Genomic DNA, 19,368 nt, shown 5'->3' with positions numbered 1-19,368 from the left:
AATTTACGTAACTTCCGCAAAAACTGCCGTAAAAGAACGACGTAACTTAACTAGAAACTTAAGTAACTTGTGTAACAAACAAAAGACAATGCAGAGAAGCTTTGCAGGGACAAACTCCACTGCCCCCAATAAACTGACAAGCTTATTAGCACATTAATTGTTTGTTTATTTATATGAACTGTTTATTATAGAGTAACATCAGCTGTTTATATTGGGATCTATTTACTGAATTACATCAACATCTTCTATATGAATAGTGATGAGCGAATTTTTTCGGTAGGCACGGATTTGCAGCAAATTTCTGCATTTTGCCATTGGTGAATTGTTTTGTAAAAATTAGCTGTGGAAAAATTTCTCAAGCGTCAAAAATAGTTGCAGATGTGTAAAAAAAGGACGCGATAAAAAAAACGTATTTTGCGGGAGATTTGCTCATCACTATATATGAACTTTCCAGAAGGGGAAAGACTGGCAACTGGCCCCACAGCAACATCATTGGACCCCCTACACTTATGCAATTTACGTAACTTATCCAAAAACTTTACTTTTTACATTACTTTTAAAGCAACTTATGTAACTTACATATTAACTCAACTGAACCAATTAAAATACTGACATGTTAGCGCATTAATTATTTTTACTATTTTTATGAACTACTACTGACTAGTTACTGGGCCCCACAGCATTGTTATTTGGCCCTTAAACTTATGCTTAGTTGCGTAACTTCCATACCATATGAACTCTTTAGATTTATTGGTCCCCACAGCATTATTATTTGGCCCCTAAACTTGTGTAACTTCCATATCAAGCAATGACAGCACAGAGCAGGGGCAGGTAGATGGGTAGAGATTAAACTTAGGGCAGACTCCATTGACCCCCTTTAAATTGAATTAATTATTAGCACATTCATCAATGGAACTTTTTATATTAACTGCTTATTATAGAGTAACATGAGCTGTTTATATTGCGTTGTGGCCAAAATTTTGTTCATGGGGGGCTCATATTAATAACTTGTGTGCGGACTCAAAGTTTCTGATGGCGGTCCTATTGGGTGTTATTATCATGTCTACTACAAGGTTGGGCATGTGAGCACATTTAGCAATGCAAATGATTTCTGAACTAATTTTGGTCTCTACAATGCTGAAATCTTCTCCAGCCTTCAGGAAACCTGCTTTTGGATGGGTAAGGGGGTCTAGAGTATCAGTAATCATTTCCTCTCATTGTATTTAAAGTATTTGGAGCTAAAGCTTCCACTGCTTCTCAACATATTTAATGTATTTTGTATGCCTCTACTTCTGTCCCTCACTATGTTTAATGCATTTTGGGTGCCATTACTTCTGCCCCTCAGTATATTATGCATTTAGGATCTGGAGTTATTGTTCATAGATGTCAATGTACTACAGGTATAGGACCTGTTATCCAAAATGCTTGGGACCTTGGGTTTAACGGATAAGGGGTCTTTCTGTAACTTGGATCTCCATAAGTCTACTAAAAAATTATTTAAATATGAAATAAACCCATTAGGATTTTTTTTTTACCTCCAATATGGATTAATTATATTTTAGTTGGGATCAAGTAGAAGATTTCTAGTTTTATTATCACCAACAAACTGCACGAAACCTCTGTTGATAACAGTGCACAGAGAGGTAAGGAGAATGTCAAAGTACACGTTACCCATGATGTATAAAAACAAGAGAACTAGTTAATCCCATAATTGTTTTCAATTTCACACATTTTCAAGGGGAAGTTAATCGCATCGTTGTTTTTGTATTTCACACATTTTCAAGGGGAAGTTAACCCCATCATTTTCTATTTCACACATTTTCAAGGGTAAATCAATCCCATCATTTTTTTCTATTTCACACATTTTCAAGGGGAAGTTAATCCTATTATTGTTTTCCAAGAATAAGCTCCAATGCTCCTTAAATGGCCACTGGAGTACTCCTTGTTTATGAAAAATAAAGAGGATTCATGGAAATGAATGTCCATCTAAATTTCATGATTTTTTCATTTTAATTGTGACTATTAATAAATGCATTAGTGATCAATTTTTTTAATCAAAAAACTCTCAGGAGTTTATATGAGTTTTTAAAAACAAAAGAATCCAAATTTTAAGTAAATCTTCCCCTTAATATCAGGTTACATCTAATAGGTAAAAATAAAGAATAAAAAATAAAAATCATGCCAAAAATAAATAATTTTCAAAAATTAATTTTAAAAGGTAAATATTGTATAAACGGAACTTACCATCACTAGTTTCAGCACATAGTTGCAACCCAAGATTGTTCTGTGGGTTGATAACCCAGTGGTTACTGGTTACAGTAATATCAAACACAAGCCAGCCAACATCATATGTCTGAACTCTCTGCGTGTCTAGCAAGAAGAGATCAGCATCCCTATTAAAAGAAAGTTACAATAAATAAATACATATTCGAGTATTTCATCATTCATCTTAACATTGTATAAATTATACGTTAATTGGAGGCAGTTTAGAGTTACTTCCATGTAGATGAATAATTGCATCTGCCAAGTGTCACAGCCTTGTAGCCCAAATGAAATAGCTGAGTTGTGCTTGAATTGTTGTCAAGAACTTTAACAGAATTAAAAAAATATATGTATTAGAGCCACATTTATTTTACTAAGATAGAATTTTAGGGTAAAGCCTGGGGTTAGAAACATCCTTGGAACAAGTGCAAATTATTCATGATTACACTGAAATAATTATAAAGTGTGTTTATGGGACGTTTTGCCTTACATTATTTTTTTTTTTTTTGTTATTTGTTTAGTGAAAGGAATCCACAAATTTAGATGAGGTTTTAAATACAGTAAAAGACTTTGGGGTGGGATACATTTATCAAGAAAATCTAATGCCAAAATGTAATTCATTCAAAATGTACATAATTGTACTTAACTGAATTTCTATTGCAGCCTTTGAAGGCATTTTGCTGTGAGATTATCAATGTTCTTTTGATAATTACTTTAACATTTCTCCTTGTTTGGCTGAATAGAGCCAACTAAAAAGTTTGAAAATCATGTGACCCTCAATCTATGGAAACTGATACCCTAAAAAAAGTTTTGTGCCATCAAAAAAAACCCCCAAAACACTTCACTTTCAATGCTAACTAAAATTAATCAGAATACTATATCACTTAAGACTTCATTAAAGAATGATCAGTTCATTCCTACTCCTCCCTTTACTCTCAAACTATCATCCAACTCTCGGCCAATTCATGTAGAATGCTTATGACTTTTTGCTAATATCTCTTTTTTGCTCATATTTCTGTAGCTAACATTACAATAAATTGTGGAAGACTACTTCAGCTACTCCTGATGCCCCCACAACTGCACTCCAAGAAAACCTCAGTAGTCTGGGAGCTTTAGATTAATTAATATCCTAAATTAGCAGTATGCACAGGGTTTGCAGTGTTCTTCAGGCCTGGACTGGGATTCAAAATAGGCCCTGGCATTTCAAGTACACAGAGGGCAAAATAGCACCCTACTATTAAGCATACCACTTAATAGTAACTGTCTATAGCATCTTAGCATTTGCCAGAATCCACAGATTGACAGTCCAGAAATGGTGTCTTTTTATTTACTGTACATCATTAGCTTACTCACTCTCTCACATACACACACACTACCCTGTAAAAAATGGAGGACTGCAAAACCTGCAAGATGTGTTCTTTTGCACAGGCACAATTTAAGTTTAACTTGAATAGACCAACCTCTTTGTGCATGCAGATTTGAAAAGTGCTCACAGCACAATTAGTGGGGATACTGCTTTGGGGCCAATAAGCACCACCACCTCCAGATTTGGTTACCTTGACGTTAAACTCAAGTACTTATTGCCACAAAGAATGCCATCCCTGCTGTTAGTTATAAACCCATTCCACTCATTTTTGATGGGTGATTTTTCTAAAGTTTTTAAACAAATGTTCTGGTACATTTCCATCTTAAAGCAACAAATGTGCTTAATTAAATCAAAATGAAAAAAAAGGTTATTTCGTCTTTAATTTTAGAAAACAATACCCACATGCTATAGTCATTAGCTTCTTTAAATGTAACATCTGGTGAAATTAGGACATTTGTCTTCGACATTTAGAAGAAAGTGCTAACACATAATATATATCACATTAGTAAGAGAACTTTTATTTCCAAAATTTCTTCACAGTCTTTTATGTGGGTGGCAATTGGCATGTACTATGATTTTAGTTTGAAAAATATGTGCCACAAAATATATTGCTTACCAAAAGCAGAATCTGTTTAATAATTTACACCGTATTTGAGAACATATTTCTCGCTTAACAGTGCCATGAAAGCATGATTCATACATTTCTTTTGGGAAATTAGCAACAGATTGATACATTTTCACCAATAAAAAACTTCATTTGATATAATAATGTTGATGGGACCGGTAATGGGAACTATAATTAACAGCAACACTTTAAAGCTGCAATTTTATTAGAACACGTGACTTGGTAAAGAGCAATATTTAACATTGCTTTAAAATATTGGACTGTAAATCAGCTTTTTGTAAATTACTATAAGTAAACAATGAAGATTTTTGCTTTGAAACCCTTTTTAAAACGTTACGTCAGATGGATTGCAGCTTGCTTTACTGTGCCAATTACATCACCAGGCAATTTTTCCAAAATAAGCTCTGTTGATCTTTATGGCAGATCCCCCTAGTGGCATTTTTTTCTAGTGTAGGGATGTAGATTTGTCCTATGGTTGCTGGCCTGTGTAAGTATGGCTGGAAATACAGGAATAAGTTTATAAAACAACTAGGTAGAGGCATTTCCATTGGGAACAGGAATAACAGGATGCAACAAATGTTTTCTAAAGTAGGGATGCAGTTATGTTAGTTCTTTTGGACTCCCCTCATGGATAAGGTGAAATAAATAGGGTAAATAAATAGGGTGGCAGTGATCCAGTGAAAAGAGTACCCTTCAGACCTCAGGGAAAGTCATGGAAAAGGGACACCATAAATGAGGACTAGATATTCATCTGATATGTAGTAACTACATGTAAAGGATAGGCACCATTATTTAGGCCTGAATGTCCTCTAAGAAATACATACGGTTAGTTTTGCTTGGATCCTTTAACCAGTGGGGGTTCAAGTGTTTTCTGGAGTTTGCTGGGAGAAGGTGGTAACAGGCAAAAAAAATAAAACTATTTAACTATTTACAATCAGCCACCCTTATTTGACTAGAGGAGTATGGGTCCACTGACAAAGTAGGTTACGCAAAGCTGTTATCTAGTGTCTATTTCACTGTGAGCTAATAAAATGACAGCCTAGAGTCTTATTAAGTAATGTGTTCTTATTGTTGAAAATAAGAATGGGGCAAATAGTAGGCTTAATAGTAGGCAACAGTAATGCTTTCCCTATATAAAAGGTACAAAGTTTGCCCAGGTTCAGGAACCCAAAAAACTCCCCACAAATGCCCTCTCTCTCCCACTCTGCAACTATTGTCTTGCATTACTGGTCTGCAACTCTCTTCCCAACTAAACCCCCCCCCACCCCCCCACTCAACAACCCTCTTCTACTTGGTCGCTGCTCACTTCTCTCTCCTAACTAGTCTGAAACTCCTATCCCCCTGTCACCAAACTCACAGCAGCTGCTGATTCAATGCACAGGCTGGCACAAGCAGAAATGGTATGTGTCTAGGGTACTAGCATCCCCCACTCTTGTGCCCTAGGCATGTGCCTTTTCTGCCTACCCCTAGCTCCGGCCTTGGCTTCCAGCACCCACATTCCATAAAAGCTAGTCCTAAAAATGAGTCATGCACTAATGTAATTAATGTTCTATTTACTTTCATTTCAAGCCCTTCTTTGGGACCCTCCTCGGACCATCGCCTTGTATTAAAGAAACCCATGTCTATACCACCCCAGGAATGCCAAAAAATGTATTTAAAGGGAAAGAAGGAACTTACTACAGTAACCAAAAACCATATTTACTGGTATAACCATATTTAATATTTTTCACTATTTATTTTTGTTTATTGCTTATGTTCCTTTTGAGATCTTTTACTATTCACCTTCAATTCTGCCTTGTTAACTGCTGTCTGGTTTTGTGAATAATTAAGTCCTAGCAACCAAACAGCTTTTAGAATCCCAACCCTGGCTGCACAACAAATGTAAAGTAATAAAAAAACATAAATACAAAGGGCAGACTTTGTAGCATACCTTGAACAGGTTATCCCCATTTGACTTATGGGATCTTACTATAAGGTAAATAATGCGCTACAAATAATACTGTGGCCTTCAAGTTTAGTCAACAGCTATTTTAAGTTCATTTAGGACAGTGTTAAGCATTACAAAAACACCTGGCTTTTTAACTGCCTATAAAAATCACTAGACATCCCATAAACACTTATGCTACATGCAGTTACTCACTCAAAAACGAATTCATTCATTGTTTTATTGACTTGTTGGGTAATTGTAGTCATACCTGTCTACCAACTTCATACGAAGTTATTCAGTGGGTACCAAGATGTAGGGCTGGTACCTTAGGTAACCTGGGGTAGTTGCAGGGGAGGTTCATCCTAAACACCATTTACAGTTAATTTGGAGATCAAGCCCAGGGTTATACTGGGTTGCCAGGACACAGGGAAAAACCCAGGTGACCCAGACCTGATCCCTGTTGCCACTTCCCCATAGTCGCTGATGTCCTCCCCTGACGGGTTTCACTTACGCGTGCTCATGGAAGGACATTAGGCAGGGGCCCCTGCAGGGGGTTAGGGGGTGTGGCAGGGGCCCCTGCGAGGGGAACGTGGCCGGTGGGGGCACCTTAGGGGGTGCGGAGCCCCTGGGGTGGCAGTGCCAGTGGACCCTGCACCCCAGTCTGACCCTGATCATGCCTATTTCCTCTACTAGATACCCCTGGTAGGTGGTTGTTAGGATAAGACTTCTTGTGCTTTGCTGTTTTGTACATTTTTTTAAATTTAGCTACGTGGCTTGCATACAAATGTTTTCCTGTATCTGTATCCTTGTTATGACCTATGGGGGGAAGACATGAATAAAAACTGGTCCTCTAAGAAATGCTTAAACCAAAGAAGTCCAACAACCACCGTCTTCTTGTAAGCGAAAAAAGGCATCTACAAAAACCCAAATCATTTTTCATTTGCTGCACCTCATTTACTTTAAAGAATGTGAACATTTTTGGTTTAACAAAATTATATTCTTTTATTTTGAGTCTAGAAAGGATAATAGGAATATCATTCCAATGAAACCATTATTTTGAATATTTAAGTGGTGAACCAAGAAAGAAACAGGAATTTCAAAAGGTTTAAGATAAGCAAACCTTGCCATAAACTGCATGTGTTTTGTTCATCTGTAATATATATAGTGCAGGACAGGGAAAACAGACTATCTCTACAGTCCCTAAACAATAATACATTGATACAGTTTCAAATGATTATTTACTTTTAAGGGCAACGTTTAAAAAAGTACATTTTTGTGAGAGACGAGGAAGAGATTGTATAAAATGAATGTTTCTGTATGAAATCTGAATAAAGAAACGTGCAATTATTTGATATCAATCTTCTGAACTATATAAAAGTTATGACATGGAAAAACAAGACCTACAATTATTATTATTTTATTTCTTTTTCAGAAAGCTGCTGCACACAGGAATGGAATTATATCTGATTCCAAGCCAACCCCTTAATCCAAAATTCTCATTGACAAGTCAAACAGTAGCTGGGATTGAATTCTTCGTTTACCTCTGATCCCTCCAACTCTGCACTCCTGCTACCTAAAAGTGAATGCTTTCAACTTTCAGAATTCATAAGAAGTTGAACTAAAAAGAAAAAGTTATAGAAGTATTTTAAATCTAAAATATAGAAGCTGATTCAAATATTACATTATGCAGAACCATCATTTTACATTTTAAAACTATGGGGCTGATTCATGAAAGGTCGAACTGGGGAATCCAAAAGGTTTAACAGCAGTTTCATCTCTAAAGGTCCCCATACACTATAAGATCCGCTCGCTTGGCGATGTCGCCAAGCGAGCGGATCTTTACCCGATATCCCCACCTACGGGTGGGACCGATATCGGCAGCTTCTATCGGCCCGTGTATGGGGGCCTTTAGTTGAGTTATCAAATCTTTTCTCCTGACAATAAGGAAAAGTTTATAGACTTGACACATACAGCACTTTTGCAGAATTTGTTTGACTGCTCTGTGCAGTAGACACAGTTCTGGTTTACCGGGTTATAGTGCTCACATGTCCGAATCCTGACTCCCAGATGCATATGAAATAAGGGAAGAAAGGACTCAATTATATATTACTCTGGAAAGAATCGCTACAGTGTAAAAATCTATTCTGAAATATTACGTCTCAATTCTGGACATAAAGAACTAATAAATCACCTCCTTAGTATCAATATAGCCCATTTCTATAAAGATGTGCTGTAAATAAACATTTTTTAAAAAATATTTGTAATAAATATAAATATATATATATAAGAAATAATAATTACAACAAATAAACATTTATAGTAAAAGAGCTATACCTGTTTGAATAGTCCTTGATGATCTGATAAATACTAATTTTAAGTGTTTCATTCCCAAAACGATTGTTGCTTCGATCCTTGTAAATCCTGAATTCAGCGGCTGTCACTGCTTCTCCATGTGGGATTTGGGTAAGATCAAAACGAAATTCTTTATAGTGCCTTCGATTGTGTGAAAAGTCCTTGTCTCTTTCAACTAAAAGGGAAAATTCCAAGGATAAGTCCTAAATACAGTCAATGATTAACTGTGAATTTACATGACTTTGAAATAAAAACATTCTGGCAGTCTGCTATGACAGTGGGTAAACAGTGAAACCACAAATCCAGACATTGCTTCCAGGTAAAGGAAGCAGTAGTTCTGACTTCAAAAGAGAGAGAAAAAAAATTAGCAATTTACTAAAATTTCATGAGTGCAACTGGAAATAAGACTGAAACAGTTTTAACAGTCCTGCCATAAAAGTGGTCTCAGGAATAGGCAAAGTTAAGGGTATGAATGAAAGAGGACACTGTTGTGAATGGGAAACACCTTTATGGAAAATGCAAATCTTAGCAATTGGCATAAGTATTTTAATAAATAAATCTTTTCCCCATACAAACTCTAAAACAAACAGAATTCTGCCAAGTCTATGCCAATCTTTGACTGAGTATGTAAACATTTTTTCCTCTCGTATTTTCTCACTTAATATTTTTCAAATGAAGTGCCAACGTATTCTGTTCTATCCCTGAACATATTCTTTAACTTCTAGAATATTATACTGAACATTTAGGTATATTTACAGTAGATTATCTGGTGCCCCAAAAATGTGCCATAGTTTCTGAACTTTTTGCTTAGAAAGAATTACTTGGTAAAGCCCAAGGACTATTCTGTCATTTAACATGCCCCAATAGACACCCATGGACATTCTTTCCATGTTCACTGTTTCCAGGTTTCACCTTTTATATTTCCAGGAAATTTTAAGATGATAAGATTACTTCAACAGGTTAGAGTGTGAGAGTGGAAAAGTACACTGCATCACTAATTGCAGACAATAGGGCTGATTCACTAAAGTGCGTTAAAACGTGCGCTATTTATAGCGTGCAATAAAAATTTTATCGCGTCTAAATTTTTGCACGATTCACTATAAGCATACTTGCGCTAATTTATGCGCGATATTGCATGCGGCATTTACCACATGCGCGCTAATTAACGCCTATTATTATGTGCGCTAATAGTCGCTGCGTATAAATAGTAGCATATAAATAGTAGCCACATATAAAAAGTGCACATAATTAGTAGCATATAAATAGTAGCCACATATAAATAGTGCATATAAATAGTAGCATATAAATAGTAGCCACATATAAATAGTGCATATAAATAGTAGCCACATATAAATAGTGCATATAAATAGTAGCATATAAATAGTAGCCACATATAAATAGCAGCATATAAATAGTAGGCACATATAAATAGTGCATATAAATAGTGCATATAAATAGTAGCATATAAATAGTAGCCACATATAAATAGTGCATATGAATAGTAGCCGCATATAAATATTTATATGCTACTATTTATATGCGGCTACTATTTATTTTCTACTATTTATATGCACTATTTATATGTGGCTACTATTTATATGCTACTATTTATATGCGGCAAACTGGAGGCTGCATCACTCTAGGGCCAACACAGACTTGAATAAATAACACTGCAAAGTCCATATTTTATTGCCAAAAGCTCATTAACTGTACTTTTCTATAATTACCGCCTGCCTCAAGTAGGTGTTAATTTTCGCATAGTCTAATGCGATATTTAGCGCTTGTGAATCATGCGTTAGTATTCTTTTCTGCGCGCTAATTAAAGCATGCGTTAACATTACCGCATGTGGTTGAACACAAATTAACTCATGCGATAATACTGTAGTGAATCGCGCGCTAATTGCCGCGTCTTTTTTAACGCAAAAAAGCGTGCGATAAAAATTAACGCACTTTAGTGAATCAACCCTAATATATTTTGTGAACCCTACAAAATATGTTTTTACATAAAGGTAGGAAAATTGTTGCACATTATAATTAGTACTGGATTATTCCATCCTTCTGCATTTGCTAAATTCCACACTGGATAGTTATATACAGTATACAGGAGCACTCACCGGTTGAAATCCCTCTGGCGTGCTACACATGCAAACCACTCCGGATGGGTATTGCAGTTCAATCAATCCATAGCATGGAGCACCAGCCAACGAGGTTAAAAGTAAAAAAAAGTCCTTATTTGTATAATAAAAAGCGGGTGACTATTTGGGGTGAAGCTTACCATGTTTCCTTAATGTTTTTATTATACAAATAAAGACTTTTTAACCTCGTTAGCTGGTGCTCCATGCTATGGATTGACTAAATTCCACACTGGCAACTGGGGAAGTTGTCACATCTTGCATATTTTCTACATTTTATATTAGTGATTTATACTGACATAACTACAAAGGAAAAAAATATTTTTAAATGAAAATATTTTACAAATCATGCATTTACTCCTAGGGGACCATTTACTAATACTTGGATTTTTTTCTTCTGATTCAAATTTTTTTGAATATGTTCAAGATTTCCTAAGTGTAAAAATGGTTACAATTCGAAAGCTAAAACTTGCTGAGAACATGTAGACGTCATGGCAGATGTCCCTTTCCTGTAGGATCCTTCTTTTGCTTTGAAACTTATTAGGTTTTGGATTTTTGACGCTGTTTTTTGTGCAAAAATTTGAAAAAGTTGAGGTTCTTGCACAAAAATTAGAAAAACTTTTTCCCACGTGGACTTTTCAGTTCAGACTTTTTAGTAATGTAAGACATCCGTGGAAATTAGTTTATTCGAATTAATACTAAATCTGCCCCATAAGTTAAGTTTTATGCACCCAATAAATGCTTTTTATGGGTGAAACTGCAATGTTTTGTACATGATATACTTGATATACATATTTAGTGCTTTGAGCAGTAGCCCACACATTTGATTGATGGTTCTCTCATATATGCAGGTATAGGCAGGGGCATTTCTGGCTCCTGAGCGGCCTGAGGTGGCTCCTGGGATTCCGCCCCCCCTAGAGTAAATTACTGAAGGTCCGCTTATCCAGAAAACCTCACCAAGCCTGAACATTCTGAATAACGGGCCCCATACATTTATATTTTTAGATATCAGTTATAGGTTAATAGAAGTAGCATACATTTTTAAACACAATATTACAATAATAACAGAAAGTCTACTCCATTACATATACTCCATATATTAACATACAGCTGCTCAAAAAAATAAATTCCCTACAGAGTACTAAGTCTGTTTCTATACTGGTAATTTAAGCAGTACAACAGAGTTCATTGTGCTTGAACTACATAATTTACCCACTGTGTGTGTGTTTGTTTACAACATGTTGTCGCATATTTTAATATGTTCAAATAATCAAACACGGGAACAGACGAAGCATAGATTCACAAATTGAAGTGTAAACATTTAACAGGTCACAAGGACAAAATCTAAACTGAGTAAAACTCCCAAGTGCAAGAATGTTACAATATTTTTTCATGTTAAGAGATAGAATTCAGGATATTACATGTTGGCTTAACCTTTGTGGTTAGAGATCAGGGCTTGTTCAAAAGAAAACAAGTTTCCAGGGAGTGTGCAAAAGCATGTAGATATTCCTAAAAGTCTTTATAAATTAATTGAACACATACAAAAAGCATTTCAAAGTGACCATGTCAGAAAGTTATGTTTCCTTGCTCATAAAGGAATTGAGTCAAAAGGAGCAGTTTGAATGAATGGTCTTTTTGTAGCCCCTTCCCTTAGTGTCATTTTCTCACTTTAATGCTACTCTGTAAGATTAGTGTAAGAATTTGCCACACAAATTTCAAAATGTTACTATCAAATTGATTTAGACAGGATTTGTGTCAGGAACATCACATTTAAAATAAAAACTATAAAGTACTGTAGATATTTTATGTGTATATGATAAAAGTTGGGGCTTATGTTAATAGAACTGGAAGTAGATAATAGTTATGCAACCTCCTTAATAAAAAGTTTCTCTTCCGATGTAAAAGGCAGCAACTGATTTGTTGTTAACTGGAGGCCAATTATATGATACATTATATACTAATATACCTCTGCTCATATAAATCAGCTCTATAACAAATGTAAAAAATAGTATATTAAACATATTGTAATTGAAATGTAATTAAAACGGAGATTGACAAATTATAATCTAATCAAGATCAAATGCTTTAGCTCTTTTTTATTTCTGAAATTCTACCTCTTTTATCATTCCTGTAGGCCAGGCTCACCCCAATAACTATTCCCCAGCACCGGTTTGAGATGGTCCGTGGCAACACTATATTGTTCCCTACTCACTGAAGGGCTCTGAAAGCAACAAATCAATTTAATAAAGCCTAGCATCATGCCTTGTTCAAAGGTGAAAGCAAAACATTGCCACAATTTCTATAATGGATATAGTACAGGTATGGGACCTGTTATTCTGAATACTCAGGCCATTGGTTTTTCTGGATATGGGATCTCTCCATAATTTGCATCTCCATTCCTTAAGGTCTACTTAAAAAATCATTGAAACTTTAATTAAACCCAATAGCATTGTTTTGCCTCCAATAAGGATTCATTATATCTTAGCTGGGGTAAAGTACAAGGTACTGTTTTATTATTACAAAGATTTAAACATAGTTTTAAACATTTAAATTATTTAATTAAAATGGAGTCTATAGAAGATGGTTTTCCTGTAATTTTCCCAAACAATTGCTATGCAGTTGTCTTTGAGGAGACAGTTCTTTTTTAAGTTTTCATACAAACTTAATTCTTTCTCATTAGAGACTTCTCTTGCATTATCAAAATCAGTCACACAAAATAACCAGTAAAATAACCAGAGATGTCCTATGATGGTAGTTACCAAATAGATGCATTTAGATGCATTTTATATAAACAGATATATACATTGTTGTGTATTGACTGTTAATGTGTGATCACTAGATGGTGCTGTTACATGTAAAAAACTGATATGTGTCATCCGGTTGTGCTAATAATTGTTTCCCCTAGCATTGCCTGTCTACCTTTGCCTTCCTCCCAACTTGTTGGCAGTTCAGCCATGTTTTGTTCTAAGTAAAGCTTGTTCCACTACCAGCTGCTGTGAACCTCTTTTATAATACTGTGTCCAGAATACAACATACATATTACAAAGATAACATATAAACAGATGTATTTTTGGAATATTCGGTTAAGCAGTGCTTATTTTAAATATGAGGGCATTGCTATGAGTAAAAGCACATTTTCATGCTTTCTTTAAAGTGCATACTCATGATAGATGAAAAGTCAATCAGAAGTACACCTCTTTTCATTTAGCTGAATAGAACTTATACTGAACATACTTTTTGACTATGGTTTTATTTAAGAACTATCTACAGTTTCTGTTATTACTTTGGTACTTCCTGATGCTTCTGGTCCCAAACACCTTCAAAGGAGCTGATTAAAGTAATTACCAGTCCACTGAAAAGCCCCTGATAACAAGCCACTCAAAAGCTGCTGCTTAGATAAAGAAGAGGTATGCTTATTTAATTTTAGGGAGCTCTAAACAAACTACCCTCTTTATAAAGGAAGGGGTAGATGAGTTCAGTGAACAGTAAAATTAGTGCTTTATAATGGCAAAATAAAACACCAGGTCAGGTAGATGTGCTCATTTTATTAAAGGTTTTTTTAGGTGTGTACTGTCCCTATAAATCCTAAAGTGTCAGTATTGTTGCAACTGAGAAGATAATTGCGGTAACTGAAGCAAGTATTTGGATGAATATTGTTGTACAGCTCTGCAGCTGTGCTGTGCTGCGCTGTGCACTAATACCCCATAAAAAACAATGGCACCAGCACCTTCAGTTTATCACCAGTATGTCTTTATGGTTATTATGCCAGTTAAGATGGACAAGCAGGTTTACCAAGAAATTTATGAAGCCGTGTACTATGAATTAAAAAGTAAGGTTTTGTATTATTTATAGGCTAGTGACAGAGCCGCTGTGCATTCCTGTCTCCCCTCCATTATCACCAGATGTACCTGAGGACATTGAAAACAGATGGTTTCAAAGAAAGCAATAGGCAGGACATTAGCCTGGGACTGGAAGAATATCTGTGTCCCATCAGAAGGATAGGTTAATAGGAAGGTTGCTGCCTGCTACAAGAAATGTGTATGCGACAATAGCCTGTGAGTAAGGTAAAGCTCTCTGATTCATGGATTTTACATTGTTGTTTAATTAAATATATCTTAACAATTTAAACAATACATTCTGAGCCTTTTTACTTTTCATGCAGATGCAGCAGTAGGAGGCATGGAACTAGCTAAAGGCAATGTCAGACATAGAAATTTGTACCCCATGTGGCAGAAGGCATTTTCCTTAAAGTAAACCAGTTCAAAGCACATAAAGTGTTTTTCATGCATTGATCCCCATTTATGTGGATTTAATGTTATTTTCACACAGGAAATATGACCCCCTCGTGGGAGACAAAGCCCAACATCGCCCTAAAGAAATCAGCCCTAAGGGGCAAATTTACTATACTAACCAGACGTAAGTCATGGGCAGCTAATGTGGATGCAAATTCTTCTGTCAAGTCACATATAGCAACCAACTAGCACTTAGCCTTTAATGAATAGCTGTTTAAATACATCTTATTGGTCACTATAGGTTAGGATGCTGTGGCAAAACATATGACTGATTTTTATTACAATTAGAAAGCTTTGCATTTAATTCAGCACAATCCCATTGTGCACTCCATGGCACATAAATCCCCCTAGGATTTCAAATAAATATACTTTTTCATTTAAAACATACCATTTATAACATAGCAATTGCCAAGCACACAGGGGGTATCTGTTTTGTAAATAATAATAAAAAAACAACAAAACACAAATACAAGAGTATTGTAGAAATGATACCTATATTTGTATTTTGCCTGATGAAGGGGCCTTAGAGCTCCGAAAGCTTGCAATGTATTTTTATTGTTAGCCAATATAGGTATCATTTCTACAATACTCTTGTATTTGTGTTTTGTTATTTTTTTATTATTATTTTTGACACTGGCTAACATGGTGCTACAGTTTTTGTTTTGTGTTTTGTAAATGGAATTGAAGCTCAACTTGCAACTGCATGCTGCTCTGTACTTTAAGCCTGGCCATTTTGGGGTTATTCACTAAGTTTGTCCAGGAGTGAGCAGTAACCCTTAGCAACCAATTTGCAGGTAGCATTTACTGGTCACTTGTTTAAAAGCAATCATCTTATTGGTTGCTATGGATTACTGCTCGTGGGCAAACTCAGTGCCTTTTATTATATTTGGGGTTTGTGCCTTTGTGCACTGTGCCTTTACACTGTTGTTATTAAATGAAGCCTACTGGGAAATACAATGAAAGCTGAATTTACTTATGATTATAATAATCTTCTCAAGGGTTTTATTTTATTATTTGGGTAAGTTCTTGAACTATTCCATATATGGTCAACAGCTATTTCGGCCGTGATATGGAGTAAACCATTTATTCTTTGCATTACATTCGTCACTGTTTGTATTTAAGCACACAAGCATAATAATCACAACACAGATGTATATGAATATACACAGACTTGTCACAGTATGAGCATTTCTTGCAATTATTTGCTTCTCTGCTAGAACCTGGGTGGGGCTAATACCATCTTGTGTCTAATCACAATATTAGAATGTTTATACCACAAAAGTTAGGAAATAAATATGCTTAATACAATAGAAATAGAAAAATATGGGAGAAATTTATTAAAAACAGTAAAAAATGCACCAAAATGTGAAAAAAGTGTTCAAATATTTGCAGATGATTTTGCAATATTTTAACTTTCTAAAGGCAACAGGCAGAAATATATTCACAAAAATTTGATTCATTATTTTACATTGACCTTTCCCCACTCACACAGCTGGCAATTACATTTTTCTACGGATACAATGACTACACTGATAATTGTGGATATTTCATATTTTCACTTTTGAGTAGACTTTTTAAAGAGTGAAGTGTGGAATGCAAAGAGTTCCAAGCAGTTTAATCTGTTTGTCCTATTTAACAACATTTGGCTATCATGAACATTTTTCTGACAGTCAGGAAAGTGTTAACAAATTGACAATTCTATCAAAGCTGTTATGTGTGTCAGTTCCTCACAATAGGTTTGACTGCTTCGAACTGGAATGCAATACATGCATACATATTAATGGTGTTTTTGAGCACCAATATATAAGAAACCCACATCAACAAAATATATAACACGTTGCTATTAAAGTTATTGTAATTGGTAGCTGCTATCCAGATGTTTGATATTCTTATTGTACTGTATTATAGAGTAAATGCTCTAAATCTATTCAGGGATAGCACTGGCTCTGGATTATAAGTATCACTGCAGTTTTAGTCATTCTTTGACATTTTATGCAGAAAATGTGATGCTCCGGAAAACAAAGTCTATAGTTTTAGCAAAAGATGTTTATGTGTTTGTAGCGGGACGAATTACGCTTTCTGTAAATGGCTGTAAATGGCTGATCTTTAGTTACATAGTTACATAGTTAGTTACATAGTTACATAGGGTTGAAAAAAGACCATTGTCCATCAAGTTCAACCCATCCGAGCAAACCCAGCACACAACCCACACTAACCAATCTATACACTCACATACATAAACCATACACACAACCAGTAATACTAACTGTAGATATTAGTATCACAATAGCCTTGGATATTCTGCTTGTTCAAAAACTCATCCAGGCCCCTCTTAAAGGCATTAACAGAGTCTGCCATTACCACATCACTAGGAAGGGCATTCCAGAGCCTCACTGCCCTCACTGTGAAAAACCACCTACGCTGCTTCAAATGGAAGCTCTGTTCCTCTAATTTATAGGGGTGACCTCTGGTGCGCTGATTGTTTTTATGGGAAAAAAGAACATCCCCCAACTGCCTATAATCCCCTCTAATGTACTTGTACAGAGTAATCATGTCCCCTCGCAAGCGCCTCTTTTCCAGAGAAAACAACCCCAACCTCGACAGTCTAACCTCTCCAGCTCATTAATATCCTTCTTAAGGACTGGAGCCCAAAACTGCACTGCATACTCAAGGTGAGGCCTTACCAGGGACCTATAAAGAGGCAAAAATATGTTCTCATCCCTTGAGTCAATGCCCTTTTTTATACAAGACAGCACTTCATTTGCTTTAGTAGCCACAGAATGACACTGCCTGGAATTAGACAACTTGTGATCTACAAAAACCCCTAGATCCTTCTCCATTAAGGATGCCCCCAACACACTACCATTCAGTAGATAGTTCGCGTTTATATTATTTCTACCAAAGTGCATAACTTTGCACTTGTCCATCATTGAACCTCATTTTCCAGTTTGCTTCCCAGTATTCCAATTTTGTCAAATCGCTCTGCAAAGCGGCAGCATCCTGCATGGAACTTATAGTTTTGCACAATTTAGTGTCATCAGCAAAAATAGAAACAGTACTCTCTATGCCCACCTCCAGGTCATTAATAAACAAGTTAAAAAGCAAAGGACCAAGGACTGAACCCTGCGGTACTCCACTAACCACACTGGCCCAATTAGGAAATGTCCCATTTACCACCACTCTTTGTACTCTATCCTTCAGCCAGTTCTCTATCCAATTACAAATATTATGTTCTAGGCCAATATTCCTCAATTTGATCATTAACCTTCTGTGAGGTACTGTATCAAACGCTTTAGCAAAATCTACAGAATGACAACTGGGACTTGTTTGCTCAGAGTAAATCACACTTACTTCTTTATAAATGGGTCTTACCTTCCAGCTTTCCTTATATAGAAAGAACTCCAACTCTGTATGGGATGCCACCACAATATTGAATCTATTATACTGAATTAATCCTAATACAAGCAAGAAAAGGCCCTAAGCCTCTAAAAAGCAGTGAAGGTTATCATACATGTTAAGACTTAGTCAGAAAGTACAACCATCTGGGCATGCATGACACATTTGGGGGGGAGGGGGGGTCCCACTGAATCACATACAGCCTATCTAAACTAAAATGTAATTGGTATATGAGAAAATGAAAGAGTTTAGTTATATATCCAATATACAGCCTGGGCATGGTTGTCTATAGTTAGATTTATTATTTGCAAATGAGTACAGGTCATGCAAGGACTGGATATAACACATATAGTTTATGTGTGTATTAATATATATAACTATATATGTGTATGAAAGAAAAATTCTGCTCACAGAGTATGTTTTTATTTTCTAGCATTCACATTTGGTACCAAAAATAACCACTAAACGCATTTTAATCTTCAGTGAGAGAATGTTCCAACATGGTTTACACAAAGTCCCCTTTGAGTAACAAAACCTCAGCCTCTTCCAACAACAAACACAAGGAGGGAAATGGTTTTAACAGCCCCTTTGACTTCAAATGTGAAAATGATTTGAGATTTTATTTCATGTAAAGGTTAGCGGGAGGAGAAATGAGACAGAAAATAGGCTGACTTATAGAGCTGGCCACACTCAACCCTAAGATAAATGAGCTGTCTGTGAAGTGAAACAGGATATGGTACAGCATGCCTTATGATCACTATCACTAACTGCTAAACTTCTGGATTTTTTTTTTTTTTTTTAAAGAGCCAAAATCAAAAGTAACATACTCACTGCCATTAAACGTTTAATCTCTTGATTTTCACTATGGTTTCAAGGCAGTAAATGAGAACAGATACCATTGTTGGCGAGGGAGGATTTTAGTTTCCTTGTGTGACATTAGATGCAAGGCAAGGGAGTGGCTCTTCTGACTAACACACTCAGGCTCTGGTTCGATTGGCGTGTCAATTTCTTATGAC

General features: G+C 35.7%; 1 protein-coding gene across 1 annotated transcript in view; it reads right to left on the bottom strand.

Moving 5' to 3' along the window:
- The window catches only part of bmp5 (bone morphogenetic protein 5), a 71,121-nt gene that overhangs the window by 17,241 nt on the left and 34,512 nt on the right, over window positions 1-19,368 (bottom strand). The window contains exons 3-4 of the mRNA XM_004914496.4: window positions 8,515-8,707; window positions 2,245-2,393 (exon numbers count right to left, since the gene is read on the bottom strand). Coding sequence (XP_004914553.1) covers window positions 2,245-2,393; window positions 8,515-8,707 — 342 coding nt within the window. The remainder of the gene's footprint in view (window positions 1-2,244; window positions 2,394-8,514; window positions 8,708-19,368) is intronic.

The sequence above is a fragment of the Xenopus tropicalis genome, chromosome 5 (genome assembly GCF_000004195.4).
Source record: "Xenopus tropicalis strain Nigerian chromosome 5, UCB_Xtro_10.0, whole genome shotgun sequence".
NCBI lineage: Eukaryota > Metazoa > Chordata > Amphibia > Anura > Pipidae > Xenopus > Xenopus tropicalis.
This window is presented reverse-complemented; position numbering and strand designations above follow the sequence as displayed.